This window comes from Monodelphis domestica, chromosome 1 (genome assembly GCF_027887165.1).
Source record: "Monodelphis domestica isolate mMonDom1 chromosome 1, mMonDom1.pri, whole genome shotgun sequence".
Lineage (NCBI taxonomy): Eukaryota > Metazoa > Chordata > Mammalia > Didelphimorphia > Didelphidae > Monodelphis > Monodelphis domestica.
Genome location: NC_077227.1, coordinates 125980913 through 126003362, shown reverse-complemented (window position 1 = coordinate 126003362; position 22450 = coordinate 125980913). Strand labels below are relative to the sequence as shown.

At 45.2% G+C, this 22450-nt stretch overlaps 1 protein-coding gene across 5 annotated transcripts in view; it reads right to left on the bottom strand.

The window, feature by feature from the left end:
* Positions 1–1793: 1793 nt before the first annotated feature.
* The window catches only part of MAN2A2 (mannosidase alpha class 2A member 2), a 26781-nt gene continuing 6124 nt past the window's right edge, over positions 1794–22450 (bottom strand). For 4 of the 5 annotated variants that reach the window (XM_007479300.3, XM_007479301.3, XM_007479299.3 and 1 more), the window contains exons 8-23: positions 21342–21528; positions 19722–19899; positions 19240–19442; positions 18745–18927; positions 18454–18568; positions 16877–16944; positions 16533–16698; positions 16029–16265; positions 15643–15765; positions 14638–14752; positions 14349–14482; positions 12319–12460; positions 5806–5939; positions 4851–5045; positions 4509–4619; positions 1794–2667 (exon numbers count right to left, since the gene is read on the bottom strand). In XM_007479300.3, coding sequence (XP_007479362.1) covers positions 2515–2667; positions 4509–4619; positions 4851–5045; positions 5806–5939; positions 12319–12460; positions 14349–14482; positions 14638–14752; positions 15643–15765; positions 16029–16265; positions 16533–16698; positions 16877–16944; positions 18454–18568; positions 18745–18927; positions 19240–19442; positions 19722–19899; positions 21342–21528 — 2444 coding nt within the window. In that variant the 3' untranslated portion in view covers positions 1794–2514. Of the gene's footprint in view, positions 2668–4508; positions 4620–4850; positions 5046–5468; positions 5547–5805; positions 5940–12318; positions 12461–14348; positions 14483–14637; positions 14753–15642; positions 15766–16028; positions 16266–16532; positions 16699–16876; positions 16945–18453; positions 18569–18744; positions 18928–19239; positions 19443–19721; positions 19900–21341; positions 21529–22450 lie in introns of all 5 variants that reach the window. The other variant, XM_016427951.2, reaches the window with a different exon arrangement.

The following is a 22450-nucleotide window of genomic DNA, read 5'->3' as shown; positions in this document are numbered from 1 at the left end:
AGTTGGATGGGCCCAGAGCAGATGGGAGCACAGTGAGGTGGAATGAGGAAGTTGGATCCACGTAGACTTCTTGTGTGTTTCTGGGTTTGGAGAGATAGCCATGTCTTTTGTTCCTTACCATCTCGGACTATTAGGCGCTCTCCAAAGCAGGTACGTGTTCTGTGGCAAGATTCTTCACTTGGGAAATTTTCTTGGTTGAGATCCTGAACAAATGCTGCTGTCCTCAACACATTAAATAAATCTCAAAAGCTTACTTATTCTTGCTGTCGTCGCCATAGCCCTCTTCACGGCCTCTTCAAATTCCTACTTTCTTTCAAAGTCTGGCTTCTGGCCCACCTCCTAAAACCTTTCTTGGCTACCCAATCCCTAATTATTTAGGCTCTGCTGCCTAAAATAACATTGAATTTAATAACATTTATATAGTGCTTTAAGGTATGCAAAGCACATTGCTCATTTGATTTTTCTCAACAATTCAGTGCTATTATTATCCCCATCCTACAAATGAGGAAACTGAGGCTGAGGTTAAATGACTTGTCCAGGGACACACAATTAGTGTCAGGCCACCCATGAACTCAGGTCTTCCTGACTCAAAGCTCTGTGCTCTCTCTACTGTACCACCTAGTTGCTTTTCTGTTTACATGTTATTTCTCCCAATAGAATGTAAACTTGAAAGGAAACTTTTCTTTTTCCCTTTATATGGTCAATGTCTGGCACACAATAGGTGCTTATATTAATTGAACTTTGACACTTGGAAGGAGAAGATTAAATGCCTTAGATTTAATTCAACAGAGATTTGAAGCAAGTTTGGCAGTTCTGAGACAGTAACTATTCTGGAGAAATTGTGTTGCCATATTCTGAGGAATTCATGCTTTCTCTACTGCACTTTTCTGTAAACATTTCCCTCAATAGAATAATGTAGGCTTCAGGGCAGACACTTTTCTTTTTTGCCTTTATATATTTGCCGTTGTCAATGTCTGGCACATAGTAGGTGCTTATAATAAAATTATTTAATTGAATTGTGACACTTGGAGAAGGGGATGATTAAATGCCTTAGGTTTAATTCAATAAAGATCTGATGTGGATTAGGCAGTTCTGAGTCAGTAACCATTGTGGAGATTCTGGAGAAATTGTGTTGCCATAATTTGAAGAATTCCTGTTGGGCTGAGAACAGCTATACAAATAATGAGTTTGTTGGTGACTTCTGTATCCAAAAAGAGTACTCTAATTCAGGTAGACCAGGGCTTCAGAAGTACCTTTTCTACTGCTCAAACCTGCTTCAGGAATTTAGAGGGAACAAGTCTCCCAACAAGATTTAGGACAGATGCTAAAAGAATTGTTTTCCGGGTCTCCTGTTATTACTGGTCCTAGGGAACGTGTGTCAGATGAAAGGATTTGCCTGGGTGAAATGTGAGTAACCATCACTAGGGAGGAAACAGATAAGAATTTTGTGCTGGTGTCCCACCTGGTGTGAAGGTGCACAGGGCTTTATTTCCATCCTGGTCTGTCCCCAAAGCCCAACTGCTTCCAGATAAGCCCTGCTTCCCCCAACCAGGTAGGTTCTGGAATGATAGCTAAAAGCATTTCTAGGGGTTTGGAGAGGAAGAGATGTAACAGCTTCAAGTTTCTTCCCTGGAAAAAGATGTCGCCTCTCTCAGGATCCTCTCTGCTAGAAGAAGGTTCTGCCGCCCTTTTGCATTGGAGCAGCACCAACCAAAATGGAATGCCAGGGAAATGCAAGCAGGGCAGACTGAGGACCACCCCCTCCCCCCAAAGCAACACACAGACCAGGTGGCTAGTTTGAAATGAGTTTTGTTTACCTGAAGTGTCCTGTGAACTCTGGCAAAGTCACAGTCTCTAGTTCCATACAAAGAGTTCTTATCAATTGCTACAAAATCACCTGCTTGATGCAGATCCCCTTAGCCAGGACAGCACTGAGGGGTAGCCTGGCCTCGCTGTCAGCGGCTCACACCCCATTCTTAGATTTCTGTAGTTCTGAGCATCACACTGAAGTGTCTGTACTTCATTTCAGAGCCAGCTCTGACTGACGGAGGGATCATGATTCTCTTCTCCTCGCATACCTGCCTCCATCAGGGCAGCACACTAGATCTCATTCCTTGGTGCCTCCCTCAGTTCTTCTCCATGCTTGCTCTTGGTCTCTCATGTCCCCAAAGCTAACAGGAGGGAGACAGGATCGGAACTGAGGGCAAGAACCTCATGTCCAAGCGGGCAGCCACTCATGCACCTCCTGGCACTGCCCAGCATCACTGGCACCGGCACACAGGGTCCGTCTCTCCTGAGCCTACCTGCGTTTTGCCCCATCTGTATAATCCCAGGCTTCTGGGCAGCCCCCCAAGCACAGGAGCAACAATAAATAGAGAACAATGGGGCAGAGCTTGGTCTGTCACAGTTGGGGAAGGTGGAGTAGGTTGGGGCACCCAGTGCAGCTGTCCATCTCAGCTTTATTTTGAAAGGTGGTCTGTATGGATGTACTTCCTCACTTGGCTATGAAGGGTCCTAGCCCAGGCGGAGGCGAAAGGTGGAAATCTCCATGGGCTCCAAGTGGATATCCATGCTGTTAGAAGGTGAGCCCAGAGCATAAAGTAATGTCAGCGAAGTGGGTTGCAGGAAGCTTATGTCCAGCCCTTGGAAAAGGCTCCCCAGGGCCACCTGTAGGAAGAGGACACATGAACCAAACACGCGAGTGACAGCATCAGACACCAGATAGAACATTAAGGTTAAATCCTGGCCCTGCCACTTACTTTGCGACTCTGGGCACAAGTCACTTAATTTCTGCATCTTAGTTTCGTCTTCTGGAAAAGGAAGAGCTTGTACTTGACGGTTTCTAAGATCCTTTCCAGCAATATCTCTTAGGATCAGTATTAGATATACCCATGATAGAAATCTCAGCATACAAACATCATAAAATATAAACTTTCTTTTGTTTATGGATCTTTTAAATCTTGTTTTTATGAGTATCTTCTGTTTTTATATCATCTTTATTTCTGAATATATCCCTCTCTCCATCTACCCAGTAAGTCACAAGGTTTTTGTTGTTTTAATTTTGGCAAGTTTGTCAAAGATCTTATATAAAAGTAGCTGTGGACAATGAGTTCCATTTATCTGGCCTGTAAATGCCTTTTTTTTGGGGGGGGGGGGTTAAACAGTACATTCCATTTATTTATTGCTGATCTGAAAAAATTTAATTAATTAATTTAGAATATTTTCCCATGGTTACATGATTCTTCTTGTCTTCCTCCCCTCTCCCAGAGTTGACAAGCAATTCCACTGCATCTTGTTTCTTTTCTCTTCTCTCTTTTTCTCCCTTACTTTCCACTTTGGAATCAATACTATGTCCTGGTTCCAAGGCAGAAGAGTGGGCAGGGCTAAGCAATGGGGTTAAATGACTTGCCAAGGATCACATAGCTAGGAAGTATCTGAAGCCATATTTGAACTCAGGAGCTCCTATCTCTAGGCCTGGCTCTCCATCCACTGAACCATCCAGCTGCCCTCATCATCCCTGTCTTTCAAAGAAATCTTGGAACATGAGCCTTCATTTCACAGGCCATCATTCTACTCCATCCCTATCCAACTGTCCTCTCCCTTGCTATTTCCCCGAGCCATCTCTGGGTTACTTCTTATCATTTTTCAAAACTTTATTTCCCCAATTACTATAATTTCCTCAATGACTATAATCTCAATGAACTGCCATGCCAAACAGCCACAAGCCACCAAGCCAGGCATCCTGTACCTATTACCATCTGTGAATTTTAAAACTACTCCACCCTACTCAGACCGTACATTAGAAGATCTGATTTAGCTGTTTCCTGATTTGTAACAATGGAGATACTTGGTCTAACAGAATCAGGTCTTGGGAACTCTACATTACTCCACCCTACTTAAACAAGGTCAGGAATGTCTGCACCATACTCAAGGATTAAGCATCTAAGAAGATGGCCTTCAACAGACATGTACAGAAACAGATGACAGACCCCTGGGATGTCCTAAGTCAAGCTAAGCTATCATTAGTACAGATGAGATGCAGGAAAGTGACATAAAACCGTCTATATAGGGCATGTCATTTCCTCTCTTTGCTCTCTTTCCCTGGAGAGGTGACTCTGGCTGGCAGCGTGCTAAGCATTCTGAAATCTTGGCATGGTGGCAGCTATTTGTCTGGGTTTGGTAGTGAGTTTGCCTTTGAGCTGATTCAGGTTCAGGCATCTTGGCTGAGCCCTCTTGGAATTAAGGCTGATTCCTTCCTCTTTTACTCTCCAAAACCTTACCTTCCTAGAGCCTCTGGTCTTCCTCCTGGCACAAGCCAGGCGGGAGAAATCCTACACCCTTTCCTTCTTCCTTCTTAATTTCTTTCCACTGTATGAATTAAATCACCATAAATTTCTAGGCTTACTTGGGTATTTTTTTTTATATATTTGGGATATCCATGGTGACCAAATAATTAATATAGTTTAGGTCACAATGCTAAAATTATCCTTTACATGTCCCAAGCTCACCTTGCCTTGACTTGTGGTACAGTTGAAACCCAAGTTCTTGGCCTCTAGGCCGCAGTCAAAGCCCTTTCGATGTAGAATGAGGGCAGCCTCAGATGAGGGTAGCTTGTCATCCTATGAAATGGAGAGAATGGATATTAAGAGTAGGGATACTGCCAAGGTTTTTGGACCCCTAGACACGAGGGATCCAATATAAAATCCTGGAACTTAAAGAACTTCTGCCCACATAGGAGGGCATTTGTGGGACAAGGAATGGGTCAGGGAATAGTTGAAGGTAGTGAGAAAACAGAAGCCTGGTTGGAGATGGGGAGATTTGAGGCTCAAGAGGGGGACAAGCACACTCACCTCAGCTTGGAGCATTCGCAAGTTGAGCAAGTGAATATCGCAGGGAAGTGAGGCGGCCAGTGGCTGAAAGGAGCGTAAGGGAGGGCCTCCAGGCTGCTCCCTGGCCACAGGGAGGGCCATCACTGGAGTATTTAGGTGCATGGAAGTCAGGTGGCTAAGAAGAGACGGGAAGCTGGTTGGGCGACCGTCTTGCACCTGCAGTATTAGTAACCAAGATCTGGGTGAGGCAGAGAAGCTGGGGTCATGGGTGGGTGGAAGAGGAGATAGAGCTAAATCCTATAAAATATCCTTGCCTTTCCTCCTGCCCCAAGTACAGCCTTAAGCCAGTATCTTGACACTGAGCACAATTCATAGCTCACAGTCCATGCCTAATAAATACACTTCCTGATGAATTGGCTGATATCTGGTATTTATTTCTCCCCCTCAAGCCCTTCTCATGACTACTACCCCCAGAAAAAGAAGCTATTACCATCTAGGCATCCTGCCTCTTCTAGTACTATTTCTCTCCACTACACACAGACACAAGGGACTTGGCTACAAGGATATGAACTCAACAGGGCTCCAGATACAGTTGCCACTGGCTAACACTAGACAGAAACTACCTTTGCTGGACTTTACCTCTCGGTTGTCGCTCCTGCTGCTGGGAAAGATCAAATGCCTAAATGCAGAGGCCAGTTTGGAAAAGAAGCCAAGTGGCTGATGGCAAAGTAAGTTATGGAATGAAGAAAGATGGATAATCAGAAGGAGTATATAAGATAGCATGGAGACAGTCAGCAGAGTGAAGAGCTGGACAGTGGTGGGATGAATGGGAAATTGACACCCCCTCTCCTCCCCAATTCTGGAATCAGGTCCCACTTTGGGCGCCACTCAAATGTTCCAACTACATCCCCTCATCCCTAAGCTGACACCCAAGTTGGAGCACTTTCATTGTTTCAGATGGGTCCAGGAATGATACCTTATTGGCAGTGGTACGTCGTTCCAAAAGGAGGCGAAATCGGTTACAGGTTCTCTTGTTATCTTTTAGCCCTTGGCCAAGGCCTCGGTTGTCATCCTGCATCAGGCGTCTGTCTAGGATAACTTCCAACTGGCCTGAGGAAATTAAAATGATGAGTCCCCTGAGCACACCTATGTAGCCACCTGCCCTGATGGGAAGTAGATACGAAACAGGAAAGAAAAAAGTCAAAAGCTCTCTTTAAGGTAAGTACAAGATGGGGCTCTCAAGATGCTGAAAGCCTCAGGATAAGAAAGTTTCATAAGATCACAGCTCTAGTAGTGATGGAAGGGACCCTCTGAATCATGTAGTCTAATAGCCTCATCTTACAGATGAGGAAACTGAGGCCCATAGAAATTGTTATTCAGTGGTAGAACCAAGATTCCAGACTCCTGTAAAGTCTAGTGTCCTTTCTTTCCAAAGGATCATGAGTTCCTAAAGATGACATGCCTGAAAAGTGTTTTCATACTTATGGAACTGGATTTAATAATAATAATTTTAATTTATTTATACTTATTGGACTGGATTTTATTTTTGTTCATTTTATTTTTATTTTATTCATTTATACTTATTTAATAAATATTTAATACTTCTAATGGATTTAATATTTTAATTTATACTGATTGATTTCTATTGGATTTAATATTTTTAATTTTACTGATTTACTTCTATTGGATTTGATATTTTTATTCATTTATACTTATTTAATAAACATTTACTATTTATTGCATTAGATTTAATAATATTTTTATTCATTTGTTCTTGTTTAACAAATATTTAATACTTATTGTTTGGGGAATTTTGTCCCAAGTTTCTTAATTGGGGGAAAAAACTGAACTATTTTTGAAAACAGGCAAAATGGGAAAACTTTTGCATTTACAAAGTCACAAGCTGCTTTTTCCATAGCTTGTCTTGTGACCATAGAAGAGTCAGAGGACTGAGCAGACATTCAGGAATTCCTGCTCCATGCAAGTAAACTGCTCTAAGTTCCCAATAACATAGATCTCTTTCAAGAATCATTTGTTTAAAAAAAAAATCACTTGTTTTATTGGCTGAAGATTAGAGCTGCTCGTCTGGTCTCTCAAAGAATGCCAAAGATCTCGTAACTGAAATCTAATGACCTTCACTCAGTCATCTTGGCAGCTTTTGGGGCTGTTGAGACTTTGCCCCTTCTTTTAGACACTTTTCTTTCTCAGCCCCTGTATTTCTTTTCTGGGTTCCCTTTCTACCTGTCTAGACTTCCTTTTTAGCCTAATTTGCTCATCATGTATTTCTGACACAGGAGAACATGGAATATGATGGCTTTCCTGCTTTCTTTCACTCTGATGATTGAAATAGGGGTCTTCAGCCTTCTTTCTGCTCTCAAGGCTCTCTCCTGCTCCCAGGCATTCTATTTTCATCTCTCTGCAGCTGATCCCTCAATATTTTTCCAGCTTCTAATCTCTCCTGAACCTCAGCTCTGAACATCTCTGCCAGGAAGTCCAAATGTCGTCCTAGGCTCGATAGGTACGAAGCCTTTTAGTTTTGTTTCTAACCTGTGATTGCAGCAGCGTAGGGAAAGCCTCGTGAGCAATGCAGAGGGGTAACTGTCGTGTAATTCTGAGAATCGCCCCGGGTTGCTTGGCTAGCATGTGTCGGAGGTAGACGTTGATCCTAGGTTCATAAGCGTTATTTCCTCTAAAACCTACTCATCCTTTAAACTGCCTGTTCTTTGCCTCTACGATCCTAACCTCTCTTTACCACCCAGGGAAGCATCCTTTGCATCTTCTTTTTCTATTAGAAATCAGCTGCTGGGCAGCTCCATTGCAGAGAGGATAGAGTACCAGGTCTGGAATCAGTGGGACCTGGGTTCAAATTTGCCCTCAGATACTTCCTAGCTGTGTGTTCATCCAGTCTCTGGCCTCTCCGATCCATCTTCCACATGACTACCAAATTAATATTCCTAAACTACAGCAAGTCTGACTCAGCTAGATGGCGTCGTGGATAGAACCTGGAGCCTAAAGTCAGGAAGACCCAAGTTCTATCCTGATCGCAGACATGTACTAGATGGGTAACTTGGGCAAGTCACTTGTTTGCCTCCATTTCCTCATCTGTAAAAATAGGGACATCAGCACCTATCTCCCAGGGTTATGAAGAACAAATGAGATGATAATTATAAGGCACTTAGCACATAGAGAGTGTTGTTATTACTACAGCTGAAAGAGTCCCAGTTCTGGTGCCTGAGGACCTGTGTTCAAATCCCCCCTCGGATGTTTACAGCGACATCATTTACAGATTTTGAGCAAATCACTTTGACCTCCCTGGGCTTTGGTTTCTTCAGCTGCAACATGAAGAGGCTGGACTAGTCAGCCCCTGAGATCTTTTTTGTGATTTTAATGTCATTTTCCTATTCAGAAATCTTCAGTGGCATCATACTGCCTCTAGGGTAAAATGCAAACTTTCCTTTAAAAAAAAATTCTTTTCCCAATGACATATCATAACAATTTCCTACTTTAGTTTTTCTGAAGTTATCAGATCCAAATCGTTTCCCTCCCTCCCACCTGCTGGAGATAGTAAACAATTCGATCTGTATTATACAAGTATTATCATAAAATTCAAACTCTTCAGCCTGGTATTTGATGCCCCACACCATCTGGCTCCACCTACCTTCCCAGACGCCTCTCCTGCCCTCTGCTTACTCCAGGCTGTTCCTCCATCCCGACCTGCCGTCTCTTTTGCACAGAATGTTCCTCGTGCCTGAAATGCCTCTGCCTTTTAGAACTCCAGGCTCAGAGCAGCCTCTAAAGATCTTCGAAAAAGCCTTTCTTTCTTTCTCCAGTTGGTATTCCCTCCCTCCTCCCCTTTTCACAGGGGTGACACCAAGGACAATGGAATTGGAACGTGGAGCTACTCTCTCACAATCCAGTATTCTTTCCTTTTTATTTTTAATAAATATATATTCTTTTCTATTCTTTTTAAAAAAATGTATTTAATTAATTTAGAATATTTTCCATGGTTTCCTATTTATTCTTAATAATTGCACTGTTAATGAAAATGCCTACGATTTTGTTGGTGGAGCTCCAGTCTACAATTAGTACAAATATTTTGGAAAGTGAGTGGATGTGACGTAAATTAAAGGATGAAAATATCCGTACCCTTTGACCCAGAGACTAAACTACTAGGCATATGCTCTTAAGGAGTCATTTATAAAAAGAACGATGGGAGCAAAGACCTGGGAAGTAGATGCCTGTCAAATGAAGAAAGCCTAAAATACATTGTGGTACCAGAAAGGAACAGACTGTTACGGTGCACTAAGAAACAGACCAAAGACAGGGAAATGGGGTCTTATATAAGTGGCTACAAAGTGAAGTCAGCAGAGCCAGGAAAATAATCTGCAAAATGACTATAATCATGGAAATGGAAAGGTAAGCTGAAAGTTGTAGAATTATAAAGAACAAGCTTAGCCCCAAAGAAGAGGTAAGAGAAGAATCTCTCCTACCACCTTGATCTCCTTTGTGAGATTATGTTAAACATTGCATATGACATCAGAATTTTTCCATTGTGTTGCTGAATTTTTTTCTTTCCCTATTTTTAGGTTAATTCTGTTATAAGATAATGGCTTTGGGGGCAGCTGGGTGACTCAGTGGATGGAGAGCCAGGCCTAGAGATGGGAGGTCCTGGGTTCAAATCTAGCCTCACATAATTCCTAGCTGGGTCACCCTGGGCAAGTCACTTCATCCCTGTTGTCTAGTCCTTATCGCTCTTCTGCCTTGGAACCAATACACAGTATTAATCCTAAAATGGAAGGTAAGGGTTTAAAAGAAAAAGATAATGGCTTTTTGGAAGGGGGAGAAAGAGATGGATGCAAAGAAATCTAGATGATGTAGAAACAAAAGATATCTGGGGCAGCTAGATGACTCAGTGGATAGAGAGCTAGACTTGGAGATGGGAGATCCTGGGTTCAGATCTGGCCTCAGACACTTCTTAAGACAGGTGAACCTGGGCAAGTCACTTAGCCTCAGTTGCCTAGCCCTTACCATTCTTTTGCCTTCAAACTACAAAATGTTGATTCTAAAATGGAAAGTAAGGATGTCTCTCTCTCTTTTATTTTTTTTTTAATAAAAGCTATCAATAAAGACTTTCTAAAAAGTGACTACAAAGTCCTTGAAAGCTAACCTATGTCTGCATAATAGACATATGCCTGGAATCGCTATCTCCCTATTTTCTCATAGCTCTTCAATAAAAGAAGTCAAATATTCTGCAAATCTTCACAGCCGTCTTAGTAACTTACTCCAGCCTCCCTAACCTTTACACACAGGATCCTCTTGATTTTCCCTCCCTTAATTTCAGCATCTACATGCATGTTCCCGCTTTTGTGGACCTAACTCTCATCCTCTTTTTCTTTTCTCCTGTTATGTCACTGAAAGAGAAAAGAAGATTTAACAAATAGATTATCCTATATAAAGTTCTAGATAACTAATTAACATTTACAGTCGCATCCCAGAGGGAGCAGAAAAGTAGAGCATGTCCATTATAAATTATTAGGTCTGCTGAGTTTGTCAGAGTAAAATAAGCTCCCAAACAGCCACCCAAGGCAGGCAGAGGGATGTCAATTTGGAGAAGGGTTCACTGGGCTTGGAATATCTTTTCAGTCATAAAGGGACAGAAGCCAATGAAGGGCAGATGACACTTGCTGCCCCTGACATTCCCTTAGTATTGAGGTTTTTGGTTATCTCCTATCTGCATCCTGAACGGCTCTAACCCGTCACTTAAATCACAGACAACACAATTTTAGAAGTGGACCCTCCAAAGGCATCCAGGGCAACTTGGTAAATTTTTTCCCCCTGATAAACTTTTACCTTCTGGCTTAGAATTAATACTGTGTATTGGTTCCAAGGCTGAAGAGCTAATTTTTTGTTGGTAAATCCTTAACTTCTGGCTTAGAATTAATACTGTGTATTGGTTTCAAGGCTGAAGAGCTAATTTTTTGTTGGTAAATCCTTAACTTCTGGCTTAGAATGAATATTGTTAATTGGTTCCAAGGCAGAAGAGCTAATTTTTTTCTGTTAAACTTTTACCTTCTGGCTTAGAATTAGTACTGTGTATTGGTTCCAAGGCTGAAGAGCTAATTTTTTTCTGTTAAACTTTTACCTCTGGCTTAGAATTAGTACTGTGTATTGGTTCCAAGGCAGAAGAGCTAATTTTTTGTTGGTAAATCCTTAACTTCTGGCTTAGAATTAATACTGTGTATTGGTTTCAAGGCTGAAGAGCTAATTTTTTGTTGTTAAACCCTTAACTTCTGGCTTAGAATGAATATTGTTAATTGGTTCCAAGGCAGAAGAGCTAATTTTTTTCTGTTAAACTTTTACCTCTGGCTTAGAATTAGTACTGTGTATTGGTTCCAAGGCAGAAGAGCTAATTTTTTTCTGTTAAACCTTTACCTCTGGCTTAGAATTAGTACTGTGTATTGGTTCCAAGGCAGAAGAGCTAATTTTTTGTTGTTAAACCTTTACCTCTGGCTTAGAATTAGTACTGTGTATTGGTTCCAAGGCAGAAGAGCTAATTTTTTGTTGTTAAACCCTTAACTTCTGGCTTAGAATGAATATTGTTAATTGGTTCCAAGGCAGAAGAGCTAATTTTTTTCTGTTAAACCTTTACCTCTGGCTTAGAATTAGTACTGTGTATTGGTTCCAAGGCAGAAGAGCTAATTTTTTTCTGTTAAACTTTTACCTCTGGCTTAGAATTAATACTGTGTATTGGTTCCAAGGCAGAAGAGCTAATTTTTTGTTGTTAAACCCTTAACTTCTGGCTTAGAATGAATATTGTTAATTGGTTCCAAGGCAGAAGAGCTAATTTTTTTCTGTTAAACCTTTACCTTCTGGCTTAGAATTAGTACTGTGTATTGGTTCCAAGGCAGAAGAGCTAATTTTTTGTTGTTAAACCCTTAACTTCTGGCTTAGAATGAATATTGTGTATCGGTTCCAAGGCAGAATTGCTGTAAGGACTAGGCAATGGGAGTTAAGTGATTTGTGCAGGGTCACACTGCTAGGAAGTGTCTGAGACCAGATTTAAAGGCAAGACCTCTCATCTCTAGACCTGGCTCTCTATCCCCCGAGAGTCACCTTACTGTCCCTGATTTTTTATATGAGACCCAGAGAAGTGAAGTGATTTACCTGCAATCACATAGTCGCTATTAGCAGAGCTAAGCATAGATCCTAGACCTTTTGACTTGCAGGTAAAAAAAAAAGAATGCATCCTAGCCTCCTCCTTCCGCCCCTCTCGGATCTGCTTACATCAACACAGCTGGATGGGGGGATGACACCACCAGACAAGCACCAGGCTCTTTTCTGCACACTCTCTAAGTAAAAAAGTCAGAAGCAAAGGCTTCTCATTCAGTTGTGCCAGGTCACACACCAGCGAGAGCCGCTGCTCCCAGAGGCTCCTTCTGCCAGAGCGGCCCCAGGACCCACGAGGGCATCCTGAAGCGTGTCTACTCACCGCTGCTCAAGCTGGACACCCCGAGCGCTTGGCCGGTGAGCAGGGTGAGGCGGCTCTGGCCATCCTGGATGTAGGCCATGGTTGGCATGGGGTAGAAATTGGCCTGCAGTGGCAGCTTCTTCAGATACCGACGGGGCTGGATCTGGAGAGGATGACAACACACAGCCCAAGAGGCAGCTGGGTATTTTTCTGAAACTCCCATTCAGACTAGCTTCCCTATACCTTTTATTCCCCATAGTATGAGAGGCTCTGCACCTCTCTTGTGTTACGGAGGCACTATGAGGAAGCCTGTGAACTTATTCCTTCCTTCCTAGACATTTGGGGTTTCAGGGTCACAAAGCTAGAAAGTGTCTGAGGTCATATTTGAACCCAGGACCTCCCATTTCCATCCCCTGAGCCACCTGGCTGCTCCCTGTGAATTTCTAAGAATAAAGGTTTTTTTTTTTAATAGTAAAATGTACAGAATTATAAAGGAAACCTATTATAGTGATGTAAACAAAAATTTTTAAAAAGCTGATTGAAGCATGATAGATAGAGAGCCAAGAGGACCTGAGTTTAAATCAGATACTTCTCAGCACTGGGACCCTAGAAAAGTTATTTAACCCCAATTATCCAGAAGATAAGGGTTTTTTAATTAAAATTAATCAAAAATAAAATTATAATTTAAAATAAAAATTAAAAATAACTAAAAGCTCATTGATTGGCTGATATGGAAATACAGTAGGAACTCGTTTTATGTGAACTCATACAAATTCAAGTATATGTAATTAGAAATTGAAAAAATAAAGGCAGAAAAAGATGTAAAATAAAAATTTTAATTGCATGCTAAATCTATGCCATTTTTTCAAGAGGCATAAAGTCTTGCAGGAGTTCACTCAGTTATGCCCAATCTTGCTCTGAGAAATATTAGTGTGAGTCATTGCATTGTTTTATGTCAAACATTAGTTCCTGCATTGGTCTTTGTCCAGAGCTCTAGCTTGTAACAAGTTGTGTCTGTGTCAGAACAATGCTCTTCTTTGTTTCATTAACACTATTTATTAATAATGGCCCCAAAGTACAAGAGTAGTGCTTCTGGTAGCTCTGATAAGCCCAAGAAAAATCATAAAGCGCCTGAGAATGTTTGTATGGGAAATACTTAGGGGGCAGCTGGGTAGTTCAGTGGATGGAGAATAAGGCCCAGAGATGGGAGGTTCTGGGTTCACATTTGGCCTCAGACACTTCCCAGCTGTGTGACCCTGGACAAGTCACTTAACCCCCATTGTCTAGCCCTTACTGCTCTTCTACCTTGGAACCCATACACAGTATTGTTTCTAAAACAGAAGGTAAAGGTGAAAGAAAGAAAGAAAGAAAGAAAGAAGGAAAGAAGGAAAGAAGGAAAGAAAGAAGGAAAGAAAGAAAGAAAGAAAGAAAGAAAGAAAGAAAGAAAGAAAGAATAATGAAGTTTGCTACTATGATTGATTTTCAATTTAAAAGAAGGGTCTTAAAACACATTAGTCATGTAAAATGAGGTCTTACTTTGTGTCTTAAATGACTTCCCCTGTATAATTATATCATGTTGCTGGCCTTCTCGATGGGGGAAGGGGTAGCAGAGAGAATTTAGAACTCAACATTTATCTTTTTTTTAGATTTTTAAAAAAACCTTATCTTTTATTATCCTGGAAAACCCACTTCCAGATTGGCCCTTGTTGTAAGAGCACACTCATACCAAACCAAAACACCCAATAAAACTGTAAATACACTGATACGAAAAGAGATTCTGCTTTGATTCACATCCACCCAACTCCATCATTTCTTCCTCTGGAGGTGGATAACATTCCCCATCGGAAGTCCTTCATTACTGTCCCAGATCACTGCATTGCTGGACAACTCAACATTTTAAAAAATGTTAAAAATAAATCCGTAATGGGTTAAAGTAAAAGCTCGCGGCCCCCTTTAGCCTGGACGGACAACCAGTGCCTGCAGTAGGCGCAGGAGAGCCGGAAAGGCCGGTCCAGCAAGAGGGACTCGGGGAGTCGGGCGGCCGGACATACCTGGAAGCCATTGAGGTCTGTGAAGAAGACACCTTCGCTTTCGATGTCTGTCTGGATGCGAAGTGCCAGCTCCTTGTTCACGTGATCTCGGATGTCCACGAGGGAGGAGACGTCTAAGGAGAGGCCCTCCACCCCTGAGGGAGGCGAGGCCAAAAGAGTCACGGCGACACTCCCGGAATGAGCCGGAGATCCGGGGAGGCGAGGAGGCCCGCAGGGACGGACCCCCATGCCACCGAGGCCCTTCTCTCTCCCAGGAGGCCGCTCCCCATCTCACCCCGCAGGCACTCACCCGGCAGGTTGTAGAGCCGCACCACCTGCTGCATGTGCTGGTAATAGGCGACGACCTCCGAGAAGAAGGGGCCTTCCGTGACCCGAAGAACGGGCGGCTCCCTGGGGACGTAGGGCTAGGAACAGAGCAGGCGGGGCTGAGCATCACAGCACAGCGAATAAACTAAGGGCAAGGGACCCCTTAACCTGGCTAACAATAATAATGACGACGTCGACTTGTATTTATAGTCTGGCATCATGTTCTCTTATTACATCCTGACAACACCTCTGAGACACGTAGACATTCTTATCCTCCCGTTCCAGAGAAGGAAATAGGGGAGACATCATCGCATTAGGAAGCGGCAGAAGGGATTAGAACTCGGGTCTTCTGACTCAAAATCCAGGGCTCTTTCCACCAGACCACACCATCTCTAGCAGTGAACGATGAGCCTGTTCTCTCCCTTTACAATGGTCAAATGAGTCTCAGGAGTTATCTCATTCGTTCCTCACAGCCATCAAACCTGTGAGTTTGGCCCTTTTTATTCTCCCCATTTTACAGTTGAGGTAACTGAGGCTGCGAATGGGTAAAGCACCTCGCACAGGGCCACCCTCTGGCAGTACTAATTTGAAGCAGGAATTTGAATTCAGGCCTTCCTGATCCCAAGCCCAGGGCCAGAGAGCAGTAGACTTGGGCCCCGTGCCCACCACATGGGCCTCTCCTCGTCCGTTTCCTAATCAGAGCCATCAAGGTCAAACAGAAGGTGTGGCAGTAAGCGGGGATTTTACGAGAGACTCCAAGCAAGGAGGGAGAAGCTTCGGCTCAATACCTTGCTGGCCCTTTTTTAAATCTTAGAATCCATCCTGGATATCGGCCCCAAGGCAGAAGAGGGCCAAGGGCTGGGCAGTGGGGGCTCGAGTGGCTTGGCCAGGGCCACCCAGCCAGGAACCCGTCTCTGGGCTTGGCTCTCGATGGCCTGAGCCACCCCGCTGGCCCATGGTATCCCCGTGAGACCACCCGCACCCATACCTTGGCCTCGCCATCAGGGAGGAAGAGGTAGGCGCCACTCTTGTCTTTGGAGGTCCGCGTGCCGTAGATGAGGAACTCGGTGCTCAGTCGATGCTCCTGGGCTTCATCCACCCTTTTGATGCTCTGCCAACAAACACAGCCCTGACCCCTGGCCCCATCGATGAATATCAGACCTGCCCACCCAGGGAACTGACCGACAGTCATCTCAAAGGGACTGCAGTCCAGGTCTTCCCTCGTACTGTGCTCATCCTCCCTGCTGGTGCCCTCCGAGCCCACCCAGGGACTTCCCTGACTTACCCCCCTTTAACGCTAACTGTCGCTCCTGGCCCCCTTCTCCCCGGCTCTCATTCCCCTCCCTTCGCCTCTTCCTCAGCCTTTTCTTTTACCTTCAGGAGCCCAGTTTGGCCCGAGAACCAGACTTGCATGTAGCGGTTGCTGAGGGCAAAGTCACTGGTCCCGGCCTCATCGACGTGCACGGGGAAGATGTCCTGCTTGCTCACAGACAGCGGCCGGCCATGCAGGTAGAGACGCACGGAGGAGGGCAGGGTGCGGCGCCCATCCAGGCCCGGATGCAGCTGCAGGATGCTGAGGCCCAGGGCGGGCAAGCGGGCCGGCACGGATACCTGCCCAGTGCCAGGCGACAAATGAGAGCACAGAAGCCCCCCACTTCTCCCCAGGGCAGGCTCCAGGGGCCACGGTCTACCCTCTAACAAGGTAAGGGACCGAGCGATTCTGGGGAAGGAGGAGGGAGAAGCGGAGGCAGGAGCTGGCAGGGACAGGCTGGAAACTTTGGACGTGTTCCTCGTGGGGCCACAAGACGCGGACTTTGAGAAGACATTGATTCCATCCCAACATGAAGCTCCCGCGCGGACCCTCCCCGGGGCACCTGCCTGGTAGACGTTGGGGACGACGTCGGTGGCAGAGCTCCAGTGGGCGCTGAGCTGAACAGCCAAGGGCTGGCCCTCCTCAGAAAGGACCCGGATCCGGGGAGAGTTAATAAGCAAAGTGACGACGCTGAGCCGCTCCTGATCCAGGGGGTTGAAGAGAACCACAAACCTGCCAGGCGGAGAGAAGGAATACGTCCAGGGGAAAAGGCAGAAAAGGTGAAGGGGCTTTCCAGAGAGTTAAACAGGGGAGCGGGGCCTCTGACGATGCCAAAGTGCTGGATGGGATGGGGTCTGGGCTGTTAAGAGCAAAAAAACGATTCTGAGAGAAGCCTGGCCTCATGGCTCACCGGGGCGAGGAGTCCATCCGAATCACCGTCTGCTCAGGCAGGGCATCCTGGGTGAGGCGTGTGTCGTCCTGGAATGAAGGCATCATATCTGTTTTATTTATGTTATGTATACTTATTTCCTATATACCTCTATGTATACAAGCCTCCCCCAATGGAAGTTTCCTGAAGGCCTTCATTTTTGTCTTTGAATTCCCAGTGATTAGCACAGGGCCCAGCACAAAGCAGGCAATTAATAAATGCATACTGGGGGGCCGCTGGACAGCATGGTGGATTGAGTGCTAGGTCTGGAATTGGGAAGTCTTGGATCCTACGGCGGCCTCACACATTTCCTAGCTCTGTGACCCTCTCTGGGCAAGGTACTTTAACCCCAACCGCTGAACTCTCGCCACTCTTCTGCCTTGGGACCAATGCTCATTATCGATCCTAAGGCAGAACGGAAGTGTCTAAAAAATAAGTAAACAAATGTATACTAACGACAAAGAAAGAAAAGGCCAAGATCAGACCAGACTCCTGTATCCACCCCGTGTGCAGTTTCTCATCAGGCTTTATAACTGTCTACCCAGATAAGGGCAGACAGACCCAGAACACTTGCTCAAAATTCTGAGCAGTCGTCTTCCACTCTATTTTCTTTGTGAGATTTTCAGTGTATGTGTGATTTGTGTCTTCTATCATGACATGAGCAATATAGAAATACATATTACATGAAAGTATGGTTATAACTATATCAGACTATTTAGAGATGCATCTATAGATATGGATCATGTATTAATTCTTTTTACTATATATTATTTATTTATGTATAATTTATTATTTTATTTAATATTATTTTTATTTATTAGATATTAAATATATTACTATAATACATATATATATATACACACACATATATAATTTATTAATTGCCTGCCCTGTGCTGAGCACTGAGATAGTCATTGGAAATTCAAAGACAAAAATGAAAATCTCTGCCTTCAGGAATACACGTGTGTGTGTGTGTGTGTGTGTGTGTGTGTGTGTGTGTGTGTGTGTGTGTGTGTGTGTGTGTGATCAGTCTATTTACTGTCTTATGGGGTGATGAGAAGAGTAAGGAGGGAGAAGCTAAATTTCTTGGGTGTGTGCGTTATATTCATTCATTCATTCATTCATTTATTTAATTCTATTTAATTGATGTAGAGCATTTTTCCATAATTACAAAAATCACGTTCTTCCCCTCCCCTCCCCCCAACTCCCTCCCATATCTGACGCACAATTCTATTGGGTTTTACATGTGTCTTTGGTCAAGACCCATTTCCATATTATTGATATCTGCACTAGAGTGATCATTTAGGGTTTATAACCCCAATCATATCCCCATTGAACCACACAATCAAGTAGTTGTTAGAAAGCTAAAGTTTAAAATGTCAAAAAACAATTGTCAAAAATTGCTTCTGTGTTTAACTGTAAAAAAATTGGGAGAAAATGTGGGGAAAAAAATCCCAACAACTCTGAGAAATGAGGACATGGCAGCTCCACCATGACACTCTTAGGACAGGATTCCCAATGGTGGAAATAGAGAATAACAGCCCAGGAGCAGGTCTCACCATGCTGAAGAAAGGTGTGCTGGGATCAAAATGGTAGGTTCCTTTGTCCCCCAACACTAGGTAGTGAGCGGCATTGATGATGACCTGTTTCAGGCTCACAAGAGAACGCAGCAACCTACGGGGCAGAGGGAGGAGAGAGAAAAAGGGAGAGAGAAGAAAAAAAAGCAGTTCAAGGAAGGCTCTTGATCTCAGGCTCCCCACTTTCCCCCTGAGCCGGCCTCCTTCCCACTGAACCCCTCTATGTAATAAGACACTAAGTCCTCCCCCCAAGGGGAAGTACCAGGATCCCACCTGACGCCGTAGTCTACCACCACTGCCTCCTTGGCAGTACCAGTGATGGCATCATGATGCTGGAAGAGCCCGAGGGCGCGACGAGCATCAGTCAGCAGGGCGTAGTCTGAGAGCGGGTACTGAACGGTCATGCCAGAGTGCCGGATGTGGGCAAGTGCCAGACTGTACAGGATCTCTGCCCCCCTGCCCAGAGAGAGATGTGACCATCCCTTGATATCACCCACACGATTCCTGGCTTCTTCCATCTTCCCAGTTTAGCTGGTCCCTCCCTTCTCTAGCTCCAGCCTTGCCCCCGATGGCATCCGTCTCCTCGTGGATTGCATTTCCATGTCCTTAGGACCTCACTGACTATTTAAATGGCCACTGAGGTCCCTTCCAGTTCAGAAATTCTGTGACCCCATCCTCTAACTACCCCCTCATTTCACTCTCCTTTCCGATGGTCCTCCTGGCCCTCCATCCCACGCTCTTCCTTTATTGCTAAGCCTGGTCTCTCACCGCAGATGGGCCTCTAGGACCCGGTCCAGACTCTTGTAGAAAGGCCTGGAGGTGAAATAGCCTGTCCAGTAGTGATCCTCCCGGTCGGCGTAAGAGAAGAAATCTCCACTCAACACAGGAAAACCCGGAGGCTGGGCACCAGGCTCCACCCCTGTCTTCTTGTACAGGGCATCAAAATAGTCAGACAGAGTGCCAAACTGGGCCTGTGGGGACACACGATCCCAGCGCCCGTCAGCACCCCAGGGACCAGGGCTCCGGGGGAACTCTCATCGCCTACAGACAGGTCAGGAAGGTTACTTTTATCCGTTCTAGACAGCTATTCCCAGGGAGATAGTGGGCTATCGTGACAGACACTGGGAGACCTACCGCGTGGGAGCTACTTCCTTCTTTCTGAATCAACGGCAGGGGTAGCACTAGTGACTGCACCCACGCAAACCGTGCCATCTCCACCCAACCCCAGCCCTTCACCGCAACCATCACACCTGCACGTGGAGGTCGGGCTGGCTATTGAGGAAGTCGAAGAGTCGCTGGTAATTGAAGAACTGGGCATCCCACTCCTGGGGTTTGTCATAGCGGAAGTCGTCGCCAAGGGGCACCAGTAACACGTTGCTTCGAAACAGCTTGGATTTCTTTCGGTATTGATCCAGAAGCAGGGCTGCCCTGCGGGGAGGGGAAGATAAGGCTGCTTGGAGCCTAGCGCAGGAGGAAAGGCCAGGAGACTTGGGAGGCTACCACTGGAGGAATTATGGACTCGATGGCGCTGACGGGTGCATGACAGGAATCCAAAATAGAAAGCTGGAGAGCTAGCTGTTCAGTCTGCTACTTTCTCAAGCAGAAGTTCTTAACTTTTGTGATCCCTTGTACAATCTGGTGGAGCCTCGGGACCCTTTCTTGGAATAATTCTCTTAAATGCACGTAATAAAACAAAAGGAAATCAACTAGATTGAAATGCAGTTATCATCAAAATATTTTTTTAAAAACAAAGTTTCTAGAGCCCAGGTTAAGGACACCTATTCTAGACTCTAAATGATCACCCTAGTGCAAATATGAATAATATGGAAATAGGTCTGGATCAAGGACACATGTAAAACCCAGGGGAATTGCACGTCAGCTGTGGGAGGGGGTTGGGGGCAGGGGAGGGAAAGAACATGAATCTTGTAACAATGGAAAAATATTCAAAAATCAACTTACTAAATGCCACCCCCCCCCCCCCAAAAAAAACACACCTATTCTAATGGCTGGTCTAATTCTGGTGAAAATCTCTTGGGTTTGACTCAGTCCATGCAAGTTTCCTCAGAAAGGTCTGGTTTGGAGGGCAGCTAGGTGGATCAGTGGATAGAGAGCCTTGCCAGGAAAACAGGAGGTCCTGGGTTCAAATTTCCCCTCAGATACTTCTAGCTGCGTGACCCTGGGCAAGCCATTTGAACCCCTATTGCCTACCCCTTACCACTCTTTTGCCTTGGAACCAATACTTAGTTGATTCTAAAATGTAAGGGAGGGTTTAAAAAAAAAAGTCTTGTTTCATTAAAAATGAACCTGGTCTGGGGGGGCAGCTGGGTAGCTCAGTGGATGGAGAGCCAGGCCTAGAGAGGGGAGGTCCTAGGTTCACATCTGGCCTCAGATACTTCCCAGCTGTGTGACCCTGGGCAAGTCACTTGACCCCCATTGCCTAGCCCTTACCGCTCTTCTGCCTTGGAGCCAATGCACAGTATTGATTCTACAATGGAAGGTAAGGGTTTAAAACAAAATGAACCTGGTCCCAAAGCTTTTCATTTCCACTTTTAAAGAAATCCAATCGTGGAATGAAGAGAAGCCCTAGTTCTGCTGAATCCCGAGGCCCCGGGGACCCAAATTCCCTCAGAGGAGGTTCGGATAACTAGGCACTCGGGGTTTATACGGAAGTGTGCCAGCTCGGGAAACGTTCTGTCTCGGAGCCAGTCAGCAGGCTCTGCTAGCGCCTTCAGGACCCTGGGAGAAGCGTCCCTTCTGCTGGCGGGGAAGCCCTTCGGGAAAGGCCTCCCGTGAGGACTTATAACAACCAATCCCAGGAGCAGAGGCGGCTCTGCGTCTAGTAAGGGATGCCCTGGGCTGCAGGCAGGTACCTCTCGGCCACGTTGGCCTCCGTGATGGCCCGGGGCGGCACCTTCCAAGGGCAGTTGATGCGCCCACCCGGCAAACGCTTGAAGTCGAACTGGCAGCAGACCTTGGGGTCGGGGCCGCAGGTATGCGGCACATCATAGCTGTAGAAGGGCATCATATGGCAAAAGATGTCCGTGCTGGCATCTGGGTCTGCAGAAGGCATGAGCAACAAGTGCTTACTAAGCACTGCATGCTATGACAAGCAGAGAGGAGGCAAAGAAGGCTGCCTAAGGGCGCACGCAGTAAGACTCAGAAGAAAGCAAGAAGCTTCTCCAGATGAAGAAGTAACCAGAATGAGGACTAGGAGGCAGGGCTCGGGTCAAGGCTGCAGAGAAATGCAGACTGCTCAGCAATTATTTCTCAGTTCCAGCGGACTGCCTCAGGCAACGAATCACTCCAGGCCTCCGAAAGCCAATGCTTTAATCCACCACCTGGCAATTTACTTTGCAAAGTGGGACAGATTTGCCTGCCAAAGCATAGCCTTTGGAAAGAAGGTCAGGAAGGGGCAGCTAGGTAGTAACACAGCGGATTAGAGTCCCAGGGCTGACATTGGGAGGTCCTGGGTTCAAATCTGACCTCGGACACTTCTTAGCTGTGTGACCCTGGGCAAGTCACTTAAACTTGACTGCCTAGCCTTTGCCACTCTTCTGTTCTAGAATCTGATACTAAGACAGAAGGTAAGGCTTACTGAAAAACAAACAAACCTACAAAAACAAGACTTCATGAAATAGCTGAGTGGCCTGGCGGATAAAACATGGGACCACGCAAGCCACCTAGTTTCTCTTAGCCTCAGGTTCCTTATCTGTTAAGTGAGGACCATAATAGCAGCTATCTCACAGCAAGGCTCAGATGAGATAATCTATTAAAGCACAAACCTTAAAACACTCTAGAAATGCTTTATAGATAATTCTCAGGAAATCAAAGCCAGAAGAAAGACTATCTCAAGGCCAGGAGGGAGGACTGAAGAAGAGCCAACAGGATAAGCTCATATATGGAAGAAAACTGGCTCTGGGAAGAGCCCTCCATGCTGCCCCTGGTCTGATCCCAGGGATGGCTGAACAGGGGACTTAAA